The sequence below is a fragment of the Aquarana catesbeiana genome, linkage group LG08 (assembly GCF_042186555.1).
Source record: "Aquarana catesbeiana isolate 2022-GZ linkage group LG08, ASM4218655v1, whole genome shotgun sequence".
Classification (NCBI taxonomy): Eukaryota; Metazoa; Chordata; class Amphibia; order Anura; family Ranidae; genus Aquarana; species Aquarana catesbeiana.
In genome coordinates, this window is record NC_133331.1 from 295,083,357 (window position 1) to 295,098,241 (window position 14,885).

Below are 14,885 nucleotides of genomic sequence, written 5' to 3' on the forward strand. Positions count from 1 at the left end.
GCTTTAACTGCTAATTGCGCGGTCATGCAATGCTGCACCCAAACGAAAATTGCGTCCCTTTCTTCCCACAAATAGAGCTTTCTTTTGATGGTATTTGATCACCTCTACCGTTTTTATTTTTTGCGCTATACACGGAAAAAGACCGAAAATTTTGAAAAAAAATGATATTTTCTACTTTTTGTTCTAAAAAAAATCCAATAAACTCAATTTTAGTCATACATTTAGGCCAAAATGTGTTCGGCCACATGTCTTTGGTAAAAAAATGTCAATAAGCGTATATTTATTGGTTTGCGCAAACGTTATAGCGTCTACAAACTAGGGTACATTTTCTGGAATTTACACAGCCTTTAATTTATGACTGCCTATGTCGTTTCTTGAGGTGCTAAAATGGCAGGGCGGTACAAAACCCCCCCAAATGACCCCATTTTGGAAAGTAGACACCCCAAGGAAATTGCTGAGAGGCATGTTGAGCCCATTGAATATTTATTTTTTTTGTCCCAAGTGATTGAATAATGACAAAAAAAAAAAAATTACAAAAAGTTGTCACTAAATGATATATTGCTCACACAGGCCATGGGCATATGTGGAATTGCACCCCAAAATACATTCAGCTGCTTCTCCTGAGTACGGGGATACCACATGTGTGGGACTTTTTAGGAGCCTAGCCGCGTACGGGGCCCCGAAAACCAAGCACCTCCTTCATGATTTCTAAGGGTGTAAATTTTTGATTTCACTCTTCACTGCCTATCACAGTTTCGGAGGCCATGGAATGCCCAGGTGGCACAAAACCCCCCCCAAATGACCCCATTTTGGAAAGTAGACACCCCAAGCTATTTGCTGAGAGGCATGGTGAGTATTTTAGCAGCTCTCATTTGTTTTTTAAAATGAAGAAAGACGAGAAAAAAATTTTTTTTTTCTTTTTTCAATTTTCAAAACTTTGTGACAAAAAGAGAGGTCTGCAAAATACTCACTATACCTCTCAACAAATAGCTTGGGGTGTCTACTTTCCAAAATGGGGTCATTTGGGGGGGTTTTGTGCCACCTGGGCTTTCCATGGCCTCCGAAACTGTGATAGGCAGTGAAGAGTGAAATCAAAAATTTACGCCCTTAGAAAGCCTGAAGGCGGTGCTTGGTTTTCGGGGTCCCGTGTGCGGCTAGGCTCCCAAAAAGTCCCACACATGTGGTATCCCCGTACTCAGGAGAAGCAGCAGAATGTATTTTGGGGTGTAATTCCACATATTCCCATGGCATGTTTGAGCAATATATCATTTAGTGACAACTTTGTGCAAAAAAAAAAAAAAAATTTGTCTCTTTCCCGCAACTTGTGTCACAATATAAAATATTCCATGGACTCGACATGCCTCTCAGCAAATAGCTTGGGGTGTCTACTTTCCAAAATGGGGTCATTTGGGGGGGTTTTGAACTGTCCTGGCATTTTATGCACAACATTTAGAAGCTTATGTCACACATCACCCACTCTTCTAACCACTTGAAGACAAAGCCCTTTCTGACACTTTTTGATTACATGAAAAAATTATTTTTTTTTGCAAGAAAATTACTTTGAACCCCCAAACATTATATATTTTTTTAAAGCAAATGCCCTACAGATTAAAATGGTGGGTGTTTCATTTTTTTTTCACACAGTATTTGCGCAGCGATTTTTCAAACACATTTTTTGGGGAAAAAACACACTTTTTAAAATTTTAATGCACTAAAACACACTATATTGCCCAAATGTTTGATGAAATAAAAAAGATGATCTTAGGCCGAGTACATGGATACCAAACATGACATGCTTTAAAATTGCGCACAAACGTGCAGTGGCGACAAAATAAATAAATTTTTAAAAGCCTTTACAGGTTACCACTTTAGATTTACAGAGGAGGTCTACTGCTAAAATTACTGCCCTCGATCTGACCGTCGCGGTGATACCTCACATGCATGGTGCAATTGCTGTTTACATTTGACGCCAGATCGACGCTTGCGTTCGCCTTAGCGCGAGAGCAGGGGGAACAGGGGTGCTTTTTTTTTTTTTTGCTTTTTTATCTTATTTTTAAACTGTTCCTTTCATTTTTTTTTTAAATCATTTTTATTGTTATCTCGGGGAATGTAAATATCCCCCATGATAGCAATAGGTAGTGACAGGTACTCTTTTTTGAAAAAATTGGGGTCTATTAGACCCTAGATCTCTCCTCTGCCCTCAAAGCATCTGACCACACCAAGATCGGTGTGATAAAATGCTTCCCCAATTTCCCAATGGCGCTATTTACATCCGGCGAAATCTAAGTCATAAAATGCTCGTAGCTTCCGGTTTCTTAGGCCATAGAGATGTTTGGAGCCACTCTGGTCTCTGATCAGCTCTATGGTCAGCTGGCTGAATCACCGGCTGCATTCTCAGGTTCCCTGTTGAGACAGGAGAGCCAGAGAAAAACACGGAAGACGGTGTGGGGGGGGGGGGGGGGCATTCCCTTCCACTGCTTGTAAAAGCAGTCTAGAGGCTAATTAGCCGCTAGGATTGCTTTTACATGAAAGCCGACCGCTGGCTGAAAAGAATGATACCAAGATGATACCTAAACCTGCAGGCATCATTCTGGTATAACCATTCAAAGTCGTGAATGGCGTACCTGAAGACAAAAAAATGGTTAACAATAAAGCACAGTAAACGGTAAAGTATAAAAAATTGCATACCTGAAAAACAAACATGATAAAACATAATAACAATAATAACTCCAAAGACATGCTGGTAGGTTAATTGGATCCTGTCTAAATCGGCCCTAGTATAGGTATGAATGTGAGTTAGGGACCTTAGATTGTAAGCTCCTTGAGGGTATAGGGACTGATGTGAATGTATAATATATATATGTAAAGCGCTGCGTAAATTGACGGCGCTATATAAGTACCTGAAATAAATAAAATAAAATAAATAATAACAATAAAACATTGCAGAATAGAATACAGTAAAAAAGAGCAGAACAATAGAGAGAGAGAGAATAGAGAGAGAGAGAACAATAAAACGACAACTATTTTTTTTTATTTTTATTTTTGTTTGTGTTTTTTTGTTTTTTTTTACACTTTTTTTTGTAACTGTAACTTTTATAACGGTAACCGGTTCCAGGTTCGGGTTTCTCAAAATGTGATGGCATCTTGGGAGACCCTGTGAAAGTGTGCCTAGTCTGTGCAATGCTGTACCCTACGCTAATACTCAACTAGTGAATGGTAGCGTTCAAAACATTCACCAATGCAAAGACCAGGATTGTCAGGACAGGAGGGACAATAATAGCGGGTGTCACGCCTATATCCGCGCTTGCTGCAGACACAACATCTTTTTTGGGGGGTTCGTTGGGTAGGGGTACTCGGGAGGACATAAAGAAAATGCCTCTCATGCAGCCGACTGCATTTGGTTGGGGATGTGAATGGGGGAAGTACGGGTGCTGCAGAAGTGGTGGGTTCCCAATTAGGATTGGCGAATGCAGCAGGGAGGGCACTATGGGCACGACGGGCCTGTGTTTGTCTTCTTGGTGGCAGCGGGACACTACTTGTGCTTGCCACCTCACCAGCTTGAACTGCACTTATGGGACTCGCCACGTCACCAAGTGTTACTGCAGTGCTGGTTTGAGTACGACCGGGGTGTACTAGGCCACTGGTGCTTGCCAGTTCACCAAAACGCTACAAAAAAACTGTTAGCGATCGCAGGGATCAGGCCTGACTCTGCGAACGCTGCAGTTATGCGTTTAGTGTTTTGTAAGGGACAGTGATCGATCGATACTGCACTTGGGTGGGCTGGGCCGGGCGGAGGGGCAAAACGCAGGTGCTAGCAGGTATCTGGGCTAATCCCACTAACACTGCGCTTTTGCAATCCCTAAACTGCTGGGGACGCTAGTATAGATCTGATCGGATCAGATATTGATCCGTTCAGATACTATACCACTAAGGGAGGTGTACGGTGCGTGCGTGGGTGTTAGCGGTACTGGCGCTAATCTGACGCTGCCTGGGGCGACGCATATCACCGCCGGGCGATCAGGGGGCTAAACCTTTATTCGGTAATAAACGGCGGGTTCCCTGACACTATAAAAAATAAACAAACTAACCAGCGTCACCCGTAACGGTTATACGGTGATCAGTGGTGAAAGGGTTAACTAGGGGGCAATCAAGGGGTTAAAACATTTATTCGGTAGTATATGGGGGTCCCTGACGCTATAAAACGCTGACGGCGAACCTAAATATTTACCTCCCTAACTAGCGTCACCAGCGACACTAATACAGCGATCAGAAAAATGATCGCTTAGCGACACTGGTGACAGGGGGTGATCAAGGGGTTAAAACTTTATTAGGGGAGGTTAGGGGGGTATCCTAGACCTAAAGGGGGGTAATACTAACTGCCCTAACACTGTAACTGTCACAAACTGACACTATGCAGTAATCAGAAAAAAAAAAATATCTGCTTGGTGTCAGTGTGACAGGGGGGGGGGGAGGGGTGATTGGGGGGCGATCGGGAGGCAATCGGGGGGGTAAAGTGTGCCTGGCATGTTCTACTGTGTTGTGTGTGTGTGTGTGTGTAGTGTTGTGCACTTACATGTCTTCTCTCCTCGGCGCCGGAACGGAAACTGCCGAGCCGAGGAGAGATGACATCACATCCTCTGCCTCTGTGTACTACACAGAGGCAGGGGATGATTGTCATTGGCTGGGAGCGATCGCGAGGGGGGAGGGCCACGATCGGATGGCCTCCCCCTCATCTCTAAACGCTCCCAGACCAAAGCCGACTGCCGCTGCCACCGGGGGGGGGGGTTCCGATCGGACCCCTCGCCCGCGGGAAGGCAATCACGTACCAGGTACGTGATTTTTCCTGCCCGTGCCATTCTGCCGACGTACATCGTCGTTAGGCGGTCGGCAAGTGGTTAAACAGACCTCTGATATTCGACCTTTGAGACAGAGAAAGGAGACTGAGGACACAGCCCTCCAATCTCCGTCCCTGCATCCTCAGCTGCGCACAATGAACGGACAGGAAGAGCTCTGTACAGAGGCTTCCTCTTCATTTACACACTGAAGCATAGGAAACACAAAGTCATGAATGAACACAGGTTACTATGCTTCAGTTATGAATGGACAGAGTGAGTGATTGGCACTGATCACTCCAAAAAAGGAATGGGCTGGTAAATTACATATTTTCCAGCCCCTTCCCTGCTCTCCATCCTAAAAGCATCCCCTGCAGCAGCTGGTAGAGCTGTAGGGGAAACCAGGAAAATACACAGGGGCCCATGGGGATAAGGACTTGGATAAGAGGGGCAGCATATTCAGAAGTCAATCCCCGCCCCCATTTTCCTTCTACAGCCGCTTAATGCCTGTGGGGGGTAGAGGAGGAAAAGCCAACTTTCAGCATCTGCAGGTGGAAAATGGAGGAGATTGGCTCCTCTATATGCTGCCCCCACCTCTCCTCCTATGCAGGTGTACAGAGGAGCCGCACAGGCCCCGTGGAGCATGGGGCAGGGTCACAAGTGTGACCCATGTAGTCACGCCCCTGCATCAACCATACCTTTCTAACCACCCACCTAAAATTGAGTAGGTACCCCTTTTGCCACAAAAACAGCCTGATACGTCAAGGTATTGACTCCTCGAGACCTCTGAAGGTAAGCTGTGGTATCTGGCACCAAGCTCTCAATAGCAGATACCTTAACTCATGTAAAGTGTGAGGTGGGGATTCCATGGATGGGACTTGTTTTTTCAGCAAATCCCATCGCTTGATTGGATTGAGATCTGGAGAATTTAGAGGTCAAGTCAACCAACATCTCTATCTTATCGTTATGGTCCTCAAACTATTCTTGAATTCCTCAGACCAGGCCACCTTCTTCCATTGCTTCATGGTCCAGTTCCGATTGTCACGTGTCCATTGTAGGCACTTTTGGCTGTGGACAAAGGGAACTCTGCGGATTCAGATGTAAAGGAAAACTCTGCAGATTCAGAGGAGAACCCTGCAGACTCTGATGTAAGGGGGGAACCCTGCAGACTCTGATGTGAGGGGGGAACCCTGCAGACTCTGATGTGAGGGGGGAACCCTGCAGACTCTGATGTGAGGGGGGAACCCTGCAGACTCTGATGTAAGGGGGGAACCCTGCAGACTCTAATGTAAGGGGGGACATGATATGATTAGGAATGTAATCAAAAAATCTATTTATAGTGTATACTACAAAAGAGATAGCCATGCAACGCTAAAGTGTTTGTGTTTGGCTTGAAGAAAAGGCAAAACATATCCAAGATGGCAGGAAGGGGTCCCGCTGCAGAAAATGTGAAAGGGTTCCACTACAAGACTGAAATAAAGGGCCCTGCGATGGGAGTAAAAGACCCCAGGATCGGGGGGGGGCGTTAGTGGGGCCTTCATGATTTCTTGCACCAGAGCCTTAAAGGCTCTACTTATGCCTCTGGTTAGAAGTATGTAATGTACAATATAGGAGAATATAGTGTAAGGGTCAAGACTCATAATATTGGTAATCAGCAATCTTTACTGGAGACAAGTTGCAGAGGTCCAACACCGCTGCCTCCCATCTCCTGAGACTGCACTCAGTGACTTGGGTCTGAGACTATACAGACATATCCCTCCACCCGGCACAGCCAGCAAATAACAGAGCAAGTAACCCTGGGAGAATTGTTCTGTCAGAGGTCTTCCTAGACCCGGGCATGGTGGAGGAGACCCAAGGTACATACCCCAGGTGTCTAGGTCAAGCAATGCCCATGGTGAAAATCAACATTTTGCTGCCAGCTGAACCCCAGAACCTCCATAAATCCAGTCTAGATACATAAATTGTGTCTGCAGCACAGAGAAGGAAGATTATCTGAGAGAAATACAGGAATACAGGACGGGGAACACAGCTCAGGAAAGTGACCAGGGGATTACATATCACCCAGTCCCCGCCCTACTCTGGACCAATCAGTGAGCAGTATGGGTGGAGGAATGTATTTAGTGTTAATGACCAACCTGTGCTGATCTCTGTAGGAGTGTCCTCCTCTATAAATGTCCCCGTTATTCCATCCTCCTCCATAGACTGCTGATCATCCCTCACATACCTCTCTTCTTCTTCTGCTTTAACCTCAACTTTTATATCTATCAGATCTCCACCCTAAACCAAGAAAATCAAGAAAGTATAATCAGCAAATTAGAAGCTTTAATATTGTGATATTACATAAAAAATATCCACACATTGCTTCCACAAGTCCTTGTAGAAGATGCTCCATCCCACCAACCTTGTAACAGTGAGGGGTGATGTGACCTTCCTGTGTGGAATCCCGGGAATACAGAGGACGGGGACATCTCTCTGGTGGGTTTCTGTAGCTGGATGACTCCACCATGGTGTCCTGGTACAGATCTTTGTGTATTTCCTCCATCACCCCATCCTCATCATCCTCCTCTTTTATCTCTTCTTTAACCTCAACTTTAGGATCTCTCAGGTTTCCACTCTGAATATATAATAAAAATGACATCAGTTGTAACAATGCAGATAATGTACAGATCCTAATGATACTATCAGTGATTGTTCCTCATCTACCTGATGATGGTGAGGGATGGTGTGACCTTCCTGTGTGGAATCCCGGGAATACAGAGGACGGGGACATCTCTCTGGTGGGTGCCTGGTACAGTGGAACTTCGGATTGCGGGTAACGTGGTTAACGAGCGTTTCGCAATACGAGCACTAAATTTTTAAAAATCGTAACTCGGTTTGCGAGTCTTGTCTCGCAATACGAGCATGATTCAGGTCAAAGCGTGTGCAGTACCGCGTTTGGCCTGAGGTGGGGGGGCGCCAGAGCCGAGTGCTGTTCGGAAATGCACAGAAAGACCCGAGGACAGCTCGGCTGACCTCGGCAAACCTTGGGAACGGAGTCTTTCCGAGGTCAGAGGAGGTGTCCTCAGGCCTTTCCAGCCATTTCCGAGGCTCTCCGGTGCCCCCCACCTCTGGCCGCATGCGGTATTGCATGCCATTGAAGTCAATGCAGAACAAATTACTTTCGTTTCCATTGACTTCCATGGGGAAACTCGATTTGATATGCGAGTACTTTGGATTAAGAGCATCTCCTGGAATGGATTATGCTCGTAATCCGAGGTTCCACTGTATTAGGTGGCTTCTTTTATATATTTGTGTTCCTCTAAAAACTCCTAAATCACTCAATACTCCTCATCTTTAAACTTTTCTTTACCAACAATATTATCATCCCAGAGGTTTCCACTCTGAAAATATAATAAAACATTTATTGTAACAAAGATGTTTGTGTATAAATCATATCTACCGATAATTGTCACTCATCTACCTGATGATGGTGAGGGATGGTGTGATCTTCCTGCACAGATTTCCGGGAATATACAGGACGGGGACATTCTCTGTTACTAGGTGGCTCCATCATATCCTTGAGTCCTTCTGAAAACTCCTTTATCACTCCATATTCCTCATCCTCCTCTTTATACTCTTCTTTAACCTCAACTTTAGATTCTCTCAGGTTTCCACTCTGAATATATAATAAAAATGACATCAATGGTAACAATGCAGATAATGTACAGATCCTAATGATACTATCAGTGATTGTTCCTCATCTACCTGATGATGGTGAGGGATGGTGTGATCTTCCTGTGTGGAATCCCTGGAATACAGAGGACGGGGGCATCTCTCTGGTGGGTTCCTGGTATTAGGTGGCTCCATCATATCCTTGGGTCCTTCAGAAAACTCATTCATCACTCCATACTCCTCATCCTCCTCTTTATACTCTTCTTTTACAACAATATTATCATCCCCGAGGTTTCCACTCTGAATATATAATAAAACATTCATTGTAACAAACTTGCTGTGTATAAATCATAACTACCAATAATTATCAATCATCTACCTGATGATGGTGAGGGATGGTGTGACCTTCCTGTGTGGAATCCCGGGAATACAGAGGACGGGGACATCTCTCTGGTGGGTTCCCATTACTGGATCCATCTGTAGGAAACACACACACTGACTGAATACATTGTTTCTATGTGTTTATCAGATGATGGGGGATCTAGGTGGACCCTCCGTACTGCTCTCTCCTTTACAATAAAGTCTCCTCTTACCCGGTGATGTGAGGGGCGGCTGATTGTCCATCATGACGTCCTTGTAGAGATCCTTGTGTCCTTCTAAATACTCCCACTCCTCCATGGAGAAATAGACAGTGACATCCTGACACCTTATAGGAACCTGACACACACAATGATACAGTCACCATCCAGACACCTCCCTTGTGTTCAACCTTCACAGACATCAGGAATAGTTATTATCCCTCAATATATCTACATAAAACGTATAAAATACAAAAGTATGCATTATAAATCCACCTCTAAAAAAAAAAATCCAGTAACATCTTATAATCCGTTAGCATAGACTGATGAGGTGAGAAGGTGATTGGTGGGAAAGGTGAAGAGAATGTTCCGGCCCGGTAGGTGGGGAAATGTTCTGCCCCTGAAGGGGTTAATCTAGGTTTCCACACTATATATGTGTGTATCATCATCTGCTGGAGATAAAAGACATCACAGTGACTATGGAGGAAGAGGACGGACATGACGGGGGGTTACTGGGTGTAAATAGAAAATAAGATCTTATTACCTTCTCTACGACCACTTGGAGCTTTGTCCCCTCTCTACTTCCTCCCGATTCACCTCTCACCCAGAACTTCCTGTTTGTGCCTGACATCACTTCCTGTCTGTCATAGAGACTTCCTATTTGGGTAGAAGTGAGACCACCACCTTGTGGCTTTCAGAGGAACTGCAGTCCTGAGAAACGTTTCCTAGGGGTTGATTTATGAAAGGTAAATAGACGGTGCGCCTTGCAAGTGCAGCTTAGCAAATAAGGTGAAGCTTGACAGGGATACCTCAACTTTAAGGCAGACCTCCAACTCTAGAGATGACCATACACTGTATACATTGTGTACACTTGAACAATAAACTGTCCTCCAATCAGCTCTCTCATTCCCGTGTCAATGTACACCTTCCCAATCATAGTCGCATTTAGGAGGGACACGCTGAGCCTATGCCCACTCCACCTGTCCGGTATATCTCCATTACCTCACTCCCAGCAACGCAACGGAGTCCCGTCGAGCACCTATCGCTGATTCCACGCGTGTTCTGTTATCTCTTCTTCTTCCGTACCTAGTGCCCAGGCTAGGAACCTCTGAGTGCTGAGCTTCTCCCATTGCTATGGGAGACGGACTGCCAGGGGGAGATAATGCCAACAACAACTCCCCCGCTACAAGAGGATGTCATCCCCAATCACGGGTACAGGCTGCTTGTTAAACCTCCATTACCCTTGGTAACCACTAGACATGTGCAATTCGTTTCAGTCTGAATATAAATGCAGACTCATTTTTGGTTATTCAGAGATTCAGAAATATCTAAATTCCCAGAATAAAATAATAAAGAATTTCACTGAAATTAGTTTAGTTTAATATATTCATTTTCTAACGAATTCCACATTTTTGGAATGATTTGAATTTGGATCGGTTGAAAAATTATTTGAATACTGTGTGAAGTATAGCTGATTTATGCAATAATATGTTGATGGAGGCAATGGCCTCTTCTCCACAACCCTGGCCTGGTAGTTGTGGGTGTGCGGGGGGGGGTGATTTATCAGAATCTGTAAGCCCCCCTAATGTGAATTAAGTATTCGAAACACAACAGTTTTTGACATGTCCTTTATTACAAAAAGATAAAAATAAATGTCCCCTGAAGTAGCTTCCAGGTTGTAGGGGAAGAGTCCCTTGTCCCCAAGGTGATGTCACCAGGTGACCCCCGCCCCTTACCTTTTTAACCACTTGAGCCCCGGACCATTATGCTGCCTAAGGACCAGAGGTCTTTTTCCAATTTGGCACTGCGTCGCTTTAACTGCTAATTGCGCGGTCATGCAATGCTGTACCCAAACGAAATTTGCGTCCTTTTCTTCCCACAAATAGAGCTTTCTTTTGATGGTATTTGATCACCTCTGCGTTTTTTATTTTTTGCGCTATAAACGGAAAAAGACCGAAAATTTAAAAAAAAAATGATATTTTCTACTTTTTGTTATAAAAAAAATCCAATAAACTAAATTTTAGTCATACATTTAGGCCAAAATGTATTCGGCCACATGTCTTTGGTAAAAAAAATGTCAATAAGCGTATATTTATTGGTTTGCGCAAAAGTTATAGCGTCTACAAACTAGGGTACATTTTCTGTAATTTACACAGCTTTTAGTTTATGACTGCCTATGTCATTTCTTGAGGTGCTAAAATGGCAGGGCAGTACAAAACCCCCCCAAATGACCCCATTTTGGAAAGTAGACACTCCAAGGAAATTGCTGAGAGGCATGTTGAACCCATTGAATATTTATTTTTTTGTCCCAAGTGATTGAATAATGACAAAAAAAAAAAAAAATATTTACAAAAAGTTGTCACTAAATGATATATTGCTCACACAGGCCATGGGCATATGTGGAATTGCACCCCAAAATACATTCAGCTGCTTCTCCTGAGTATGGGGATACCACATGTGTGGGACTTTTTGGGAGCTTAGCCGCGTACGGGGCCCCGAAAACCAATCACCGCCTTCAGGATTTCTAAGGGTGTAAATTTTTGATTTCACTCTTCACTGCCTATCACAGTTTCGGAGGCCATGGAATGCCCTGGTGGCACAAAACCCCCCCAAATGACCCCATTTTGGAAAGTAGACACCCCAAGCTATTTGCTGAGAGGCATGGTGAGTATTTTGCAGACCTCATTTGTTTTTGAAAATGAAGAAAGACAAGAAAAAACTTTTTTTTTTTCTTTTTTCAATTTTCAAAACTTTGTGACAAAAAGTGAGGTCTGCAAAATACTCACTATACCTCTCAGCAAATAGCTTGGGGTGTCTACTTTCCAAAATGGGGTCATTTGGGGGGTTTTGAACTGTCCTGGCATTTTATGCACAACATTTAGAAGCGTATGTCACACATCACCCACTCTTCTAACCACTTGAAGACAAAGCCCTTTCTGACACTTTTTGTTTACATGAAAAAGATATTTTTTTTTCCAAAAAAATTACTTTGAACCCCCAAATATTATATATTTTTTTAAAGCAAATGCCCTACAGATTTAAATGGTGGGTGTTTCATTTTTTTTTTCACACAGTATTTGCGCAGCGATTTTTCAAACGCATTTTTTGGGGAAAAAACACACTTTTTAAAATTTTAATGCACTAAAACACACTATATTGCCCAAATGTTTGATGAAATAAAAAAGATGATCTTAGGCCGAGTACATGGATACCAAACATGACATGCTTTAAAATTGCGCACAAACGTGCAGTGGCAACAAAATAAATACATTTTTAAAAGCCTTTAAAAGCCTTTACAGGTTACCACTTTAGATTTACAGAGGAGGTCTACTGCAAAAATTACTGCCCTCGATCTGACCTTCGCGGCGATACCTCACATGCATGGTGCAATTGCTGTTTACGTTTGACGACAGACCGCCGCTTGCGTTCGCCTTAGCGCGAGAGCAGGGGGCGACAGGGGTGCTTTTTTTTTTTTTTTTTTTTTTTTTTTTTCTTTATTATTTTTTTGCTTTTTTATCTTATTTTTAAACTGTTCCTTTCATTTTTTTTTTTTTTTTAAATCATTTTTATTGTTATCTCGGGGAATGTAAATATCCCCTATGATAGCAATAGGTAGTGACAGGTACTCTTTTTTGAAAAAATTGGGGTCTATTAGACCCTAGATCTCTCCTCTGCCCTCAAAGCATCTGATGACACCAAGATCGGTGTGATAAAATGCTTCCCCAATTTCCCAATGGCGCTATTTACATCTGGCGAAATCTAAGTCATAAAATGCTCGTAGCTTCCGGTTTCTTAGGCCATAGAGATGTTTGGAGCCACTCTGGTCTCTGATCAGCTCTATGGTCAGCTGGCTGAATCACCGGCTGCATTCTCAGGTTCCCTGTTGAGACAGGAGAGCCAGAGAAAAACACGGAAGACGGTGGGGGGGGGGGGGTCATTCCCTCCCACGGCTTGTAAAAGCAGTCTAGAGGCTAATTAGCCGCTAGGATTGCTTTTACATGAAAGCCGACCGCTGGCTGAAAAGAATGATACCAAGATGATACCTAAACCTGCAGGCATCATTCTGGTATAACCACTCAAAGTCGTGAATGGCGTACCTGAAGACAAAAAAATGGTTAACAATAAAGCACAGTAAACGGTAAAGTATAAAAAATTGCATACCTGAAAAGCAAACATGATAAAACATAATAACAATAAAACATTGCAGAATAGAATACAGTAAAAAAGAGCAGAACAAGAGAGAGAATAGAGAGAGAAAGAACAATAAAACGACAACTATTTTTTTTTATTTTATATATTTTTTTTTTTTTTTTTTTTACACTTTTTTTGTAACTAACTTTTATAACGGTAACCGGTTCCAGGTTCGGGTCTCTCAAAATGCGATGGCATCTTGGGAGACCCTGTGAAAGTGTGTCTAGTCTGTGCAATGCTGTACCCTACGCTAATACTCATCTAGTGAATGGTAGCGTTCAAAACATTCACCAATGCAAAGACCAGGATTGTCAGGACAGGAGGGACAATAATACCGGGTGTCACGCCTATATCCGCGCTTGCTGCAGACACGACATCTTTTTTGGGGGGTTCGTTGGGTAGGGGTACTCGGGAGGACATAAAGAAAATGCCTCTCATGCAGCCGACTGCATTTGGTTGGGGATGTGAATGGGGGAAGTACGGGCGCTGCAGAAGTGGTGGGTTCCCAATTAGGATTGGCGAATGCAGCAGGAAGGGCATTATGGGCACGACGGGCCTGTGTTTGTCTTCTTGGTGGCAGCGGGACACTACTTGTGCTTGCCACCTCACCAGCTTGAACTGCACTTATGGGACTCGCCACGTCACCAAGTGTTACTGCAGTGCTGGTTTGACTACGACCGGGGTGTACTAGGCCGCTGGCGCTTGCCAGTTCAATAAAAAGCTACCAAAAAAACTGTTAGCGATCGCAGGGATCAGGCCTGACTCTGCGAACGCTGCAGTTTAGTTTAGTGTTTTGTAAGTGACAGTGATCGATCGATACTGCACTTGGGTGGGCTGGGCTGGGCCGGGCGGAGGGGCAAAACGCAGGTGCTAGCAGGTATCTGGGCTGATCCCACTAACACTGTGTTTTTGGGAACCCTAAACTGCTGGGGACGCTAGTATAGATCTGATCGGATCAGATATTGATCCGATCAGATACTATACCACTAAGGGAGGCGTATGCTGCGTGCGTGGGTGTTAGCGGTACTGGCGCTAATCTGACGCTGCCTGGGGCGACGCATATCACCGCCGGGCGATCAGGGGGCTAAACCTTTATTCGGTAATAAACGGCGGGTGCCCTCACACTAAAAAAAATAAACAAACTAACCAGCGTCACCCGTAACACTTATACGGTGATCAGTGGTGAAAGGGTTAACTAGGGGGCAATCAAGGGGTTAAAACATTTATTAGGTAGTATATGGGGGTCCCTGTCGCTATAAAACGCTGACCGCGAACCTAAATATTTACGTCCCTAACTAGCGTCACCAGCGACACTAATACAGCGATCAGAAAAATGATCGCTTAGCGACACTGGTGACAGGGGGTGATCAAGGGGTTAAAACTTTATTAGGGGGGGTTAGGGGGGTATCCTAGACCTAAAGGGGGGTAATACTAACTGTCCCAACACTGTAACTGTCACAAACTGACACCAATGCAGTAATCAGAAAAAAAAAAAAAAAAAAAAAAAACTGCTGGTGTCAGTTTGTGACAGGGAGGGGGGGGGGGGTGATTGGGGGGGATCGGGGGGCGATCGGGGGGGGGATCGGGGTGTTTTGTGTGCCTGGCATGTTCTACTGTGTGTGTAGTGTTAGTG

At 44.1% G+C, this 14,885-nt stretch overlaps 1 protein-coding gene across 1 annotated transcript; it reads right to left on the bottom strand.

Annotated features, from left to right (window-relative positions):
* Nucleotides 1-6,792: 6,792 nt before the first annotated feature.
* LOC141104918 (uncharacterized) lies at nt 6,793-8,977 on the bottom strand. Its single transcript, XM_073594722.1, has 5 exons — nt 8,863-8,977; nt 8,577-8,783; nt 8,293-8,487; nt 7,234-7,446; nt 6,793-7,109 (listed from the first exon to the last, which is right to left on the bottom strand). The coding sequence occupies exons 2-5, from the start codon at nt 8,709-8,711 to the stop codon at nt 6,906-6,908; spliced, it is 747 nt and encodes a 248-aa protein (XP_073450823.1). The 5' UTR covers nt 8,712-8,783; nt 8,863-8,977; the 3' UTR covers nt 6,793-6,905.
* Between the last annotated feature and the right edge of the window lie 5,908 nt (nt 8,978-14,885).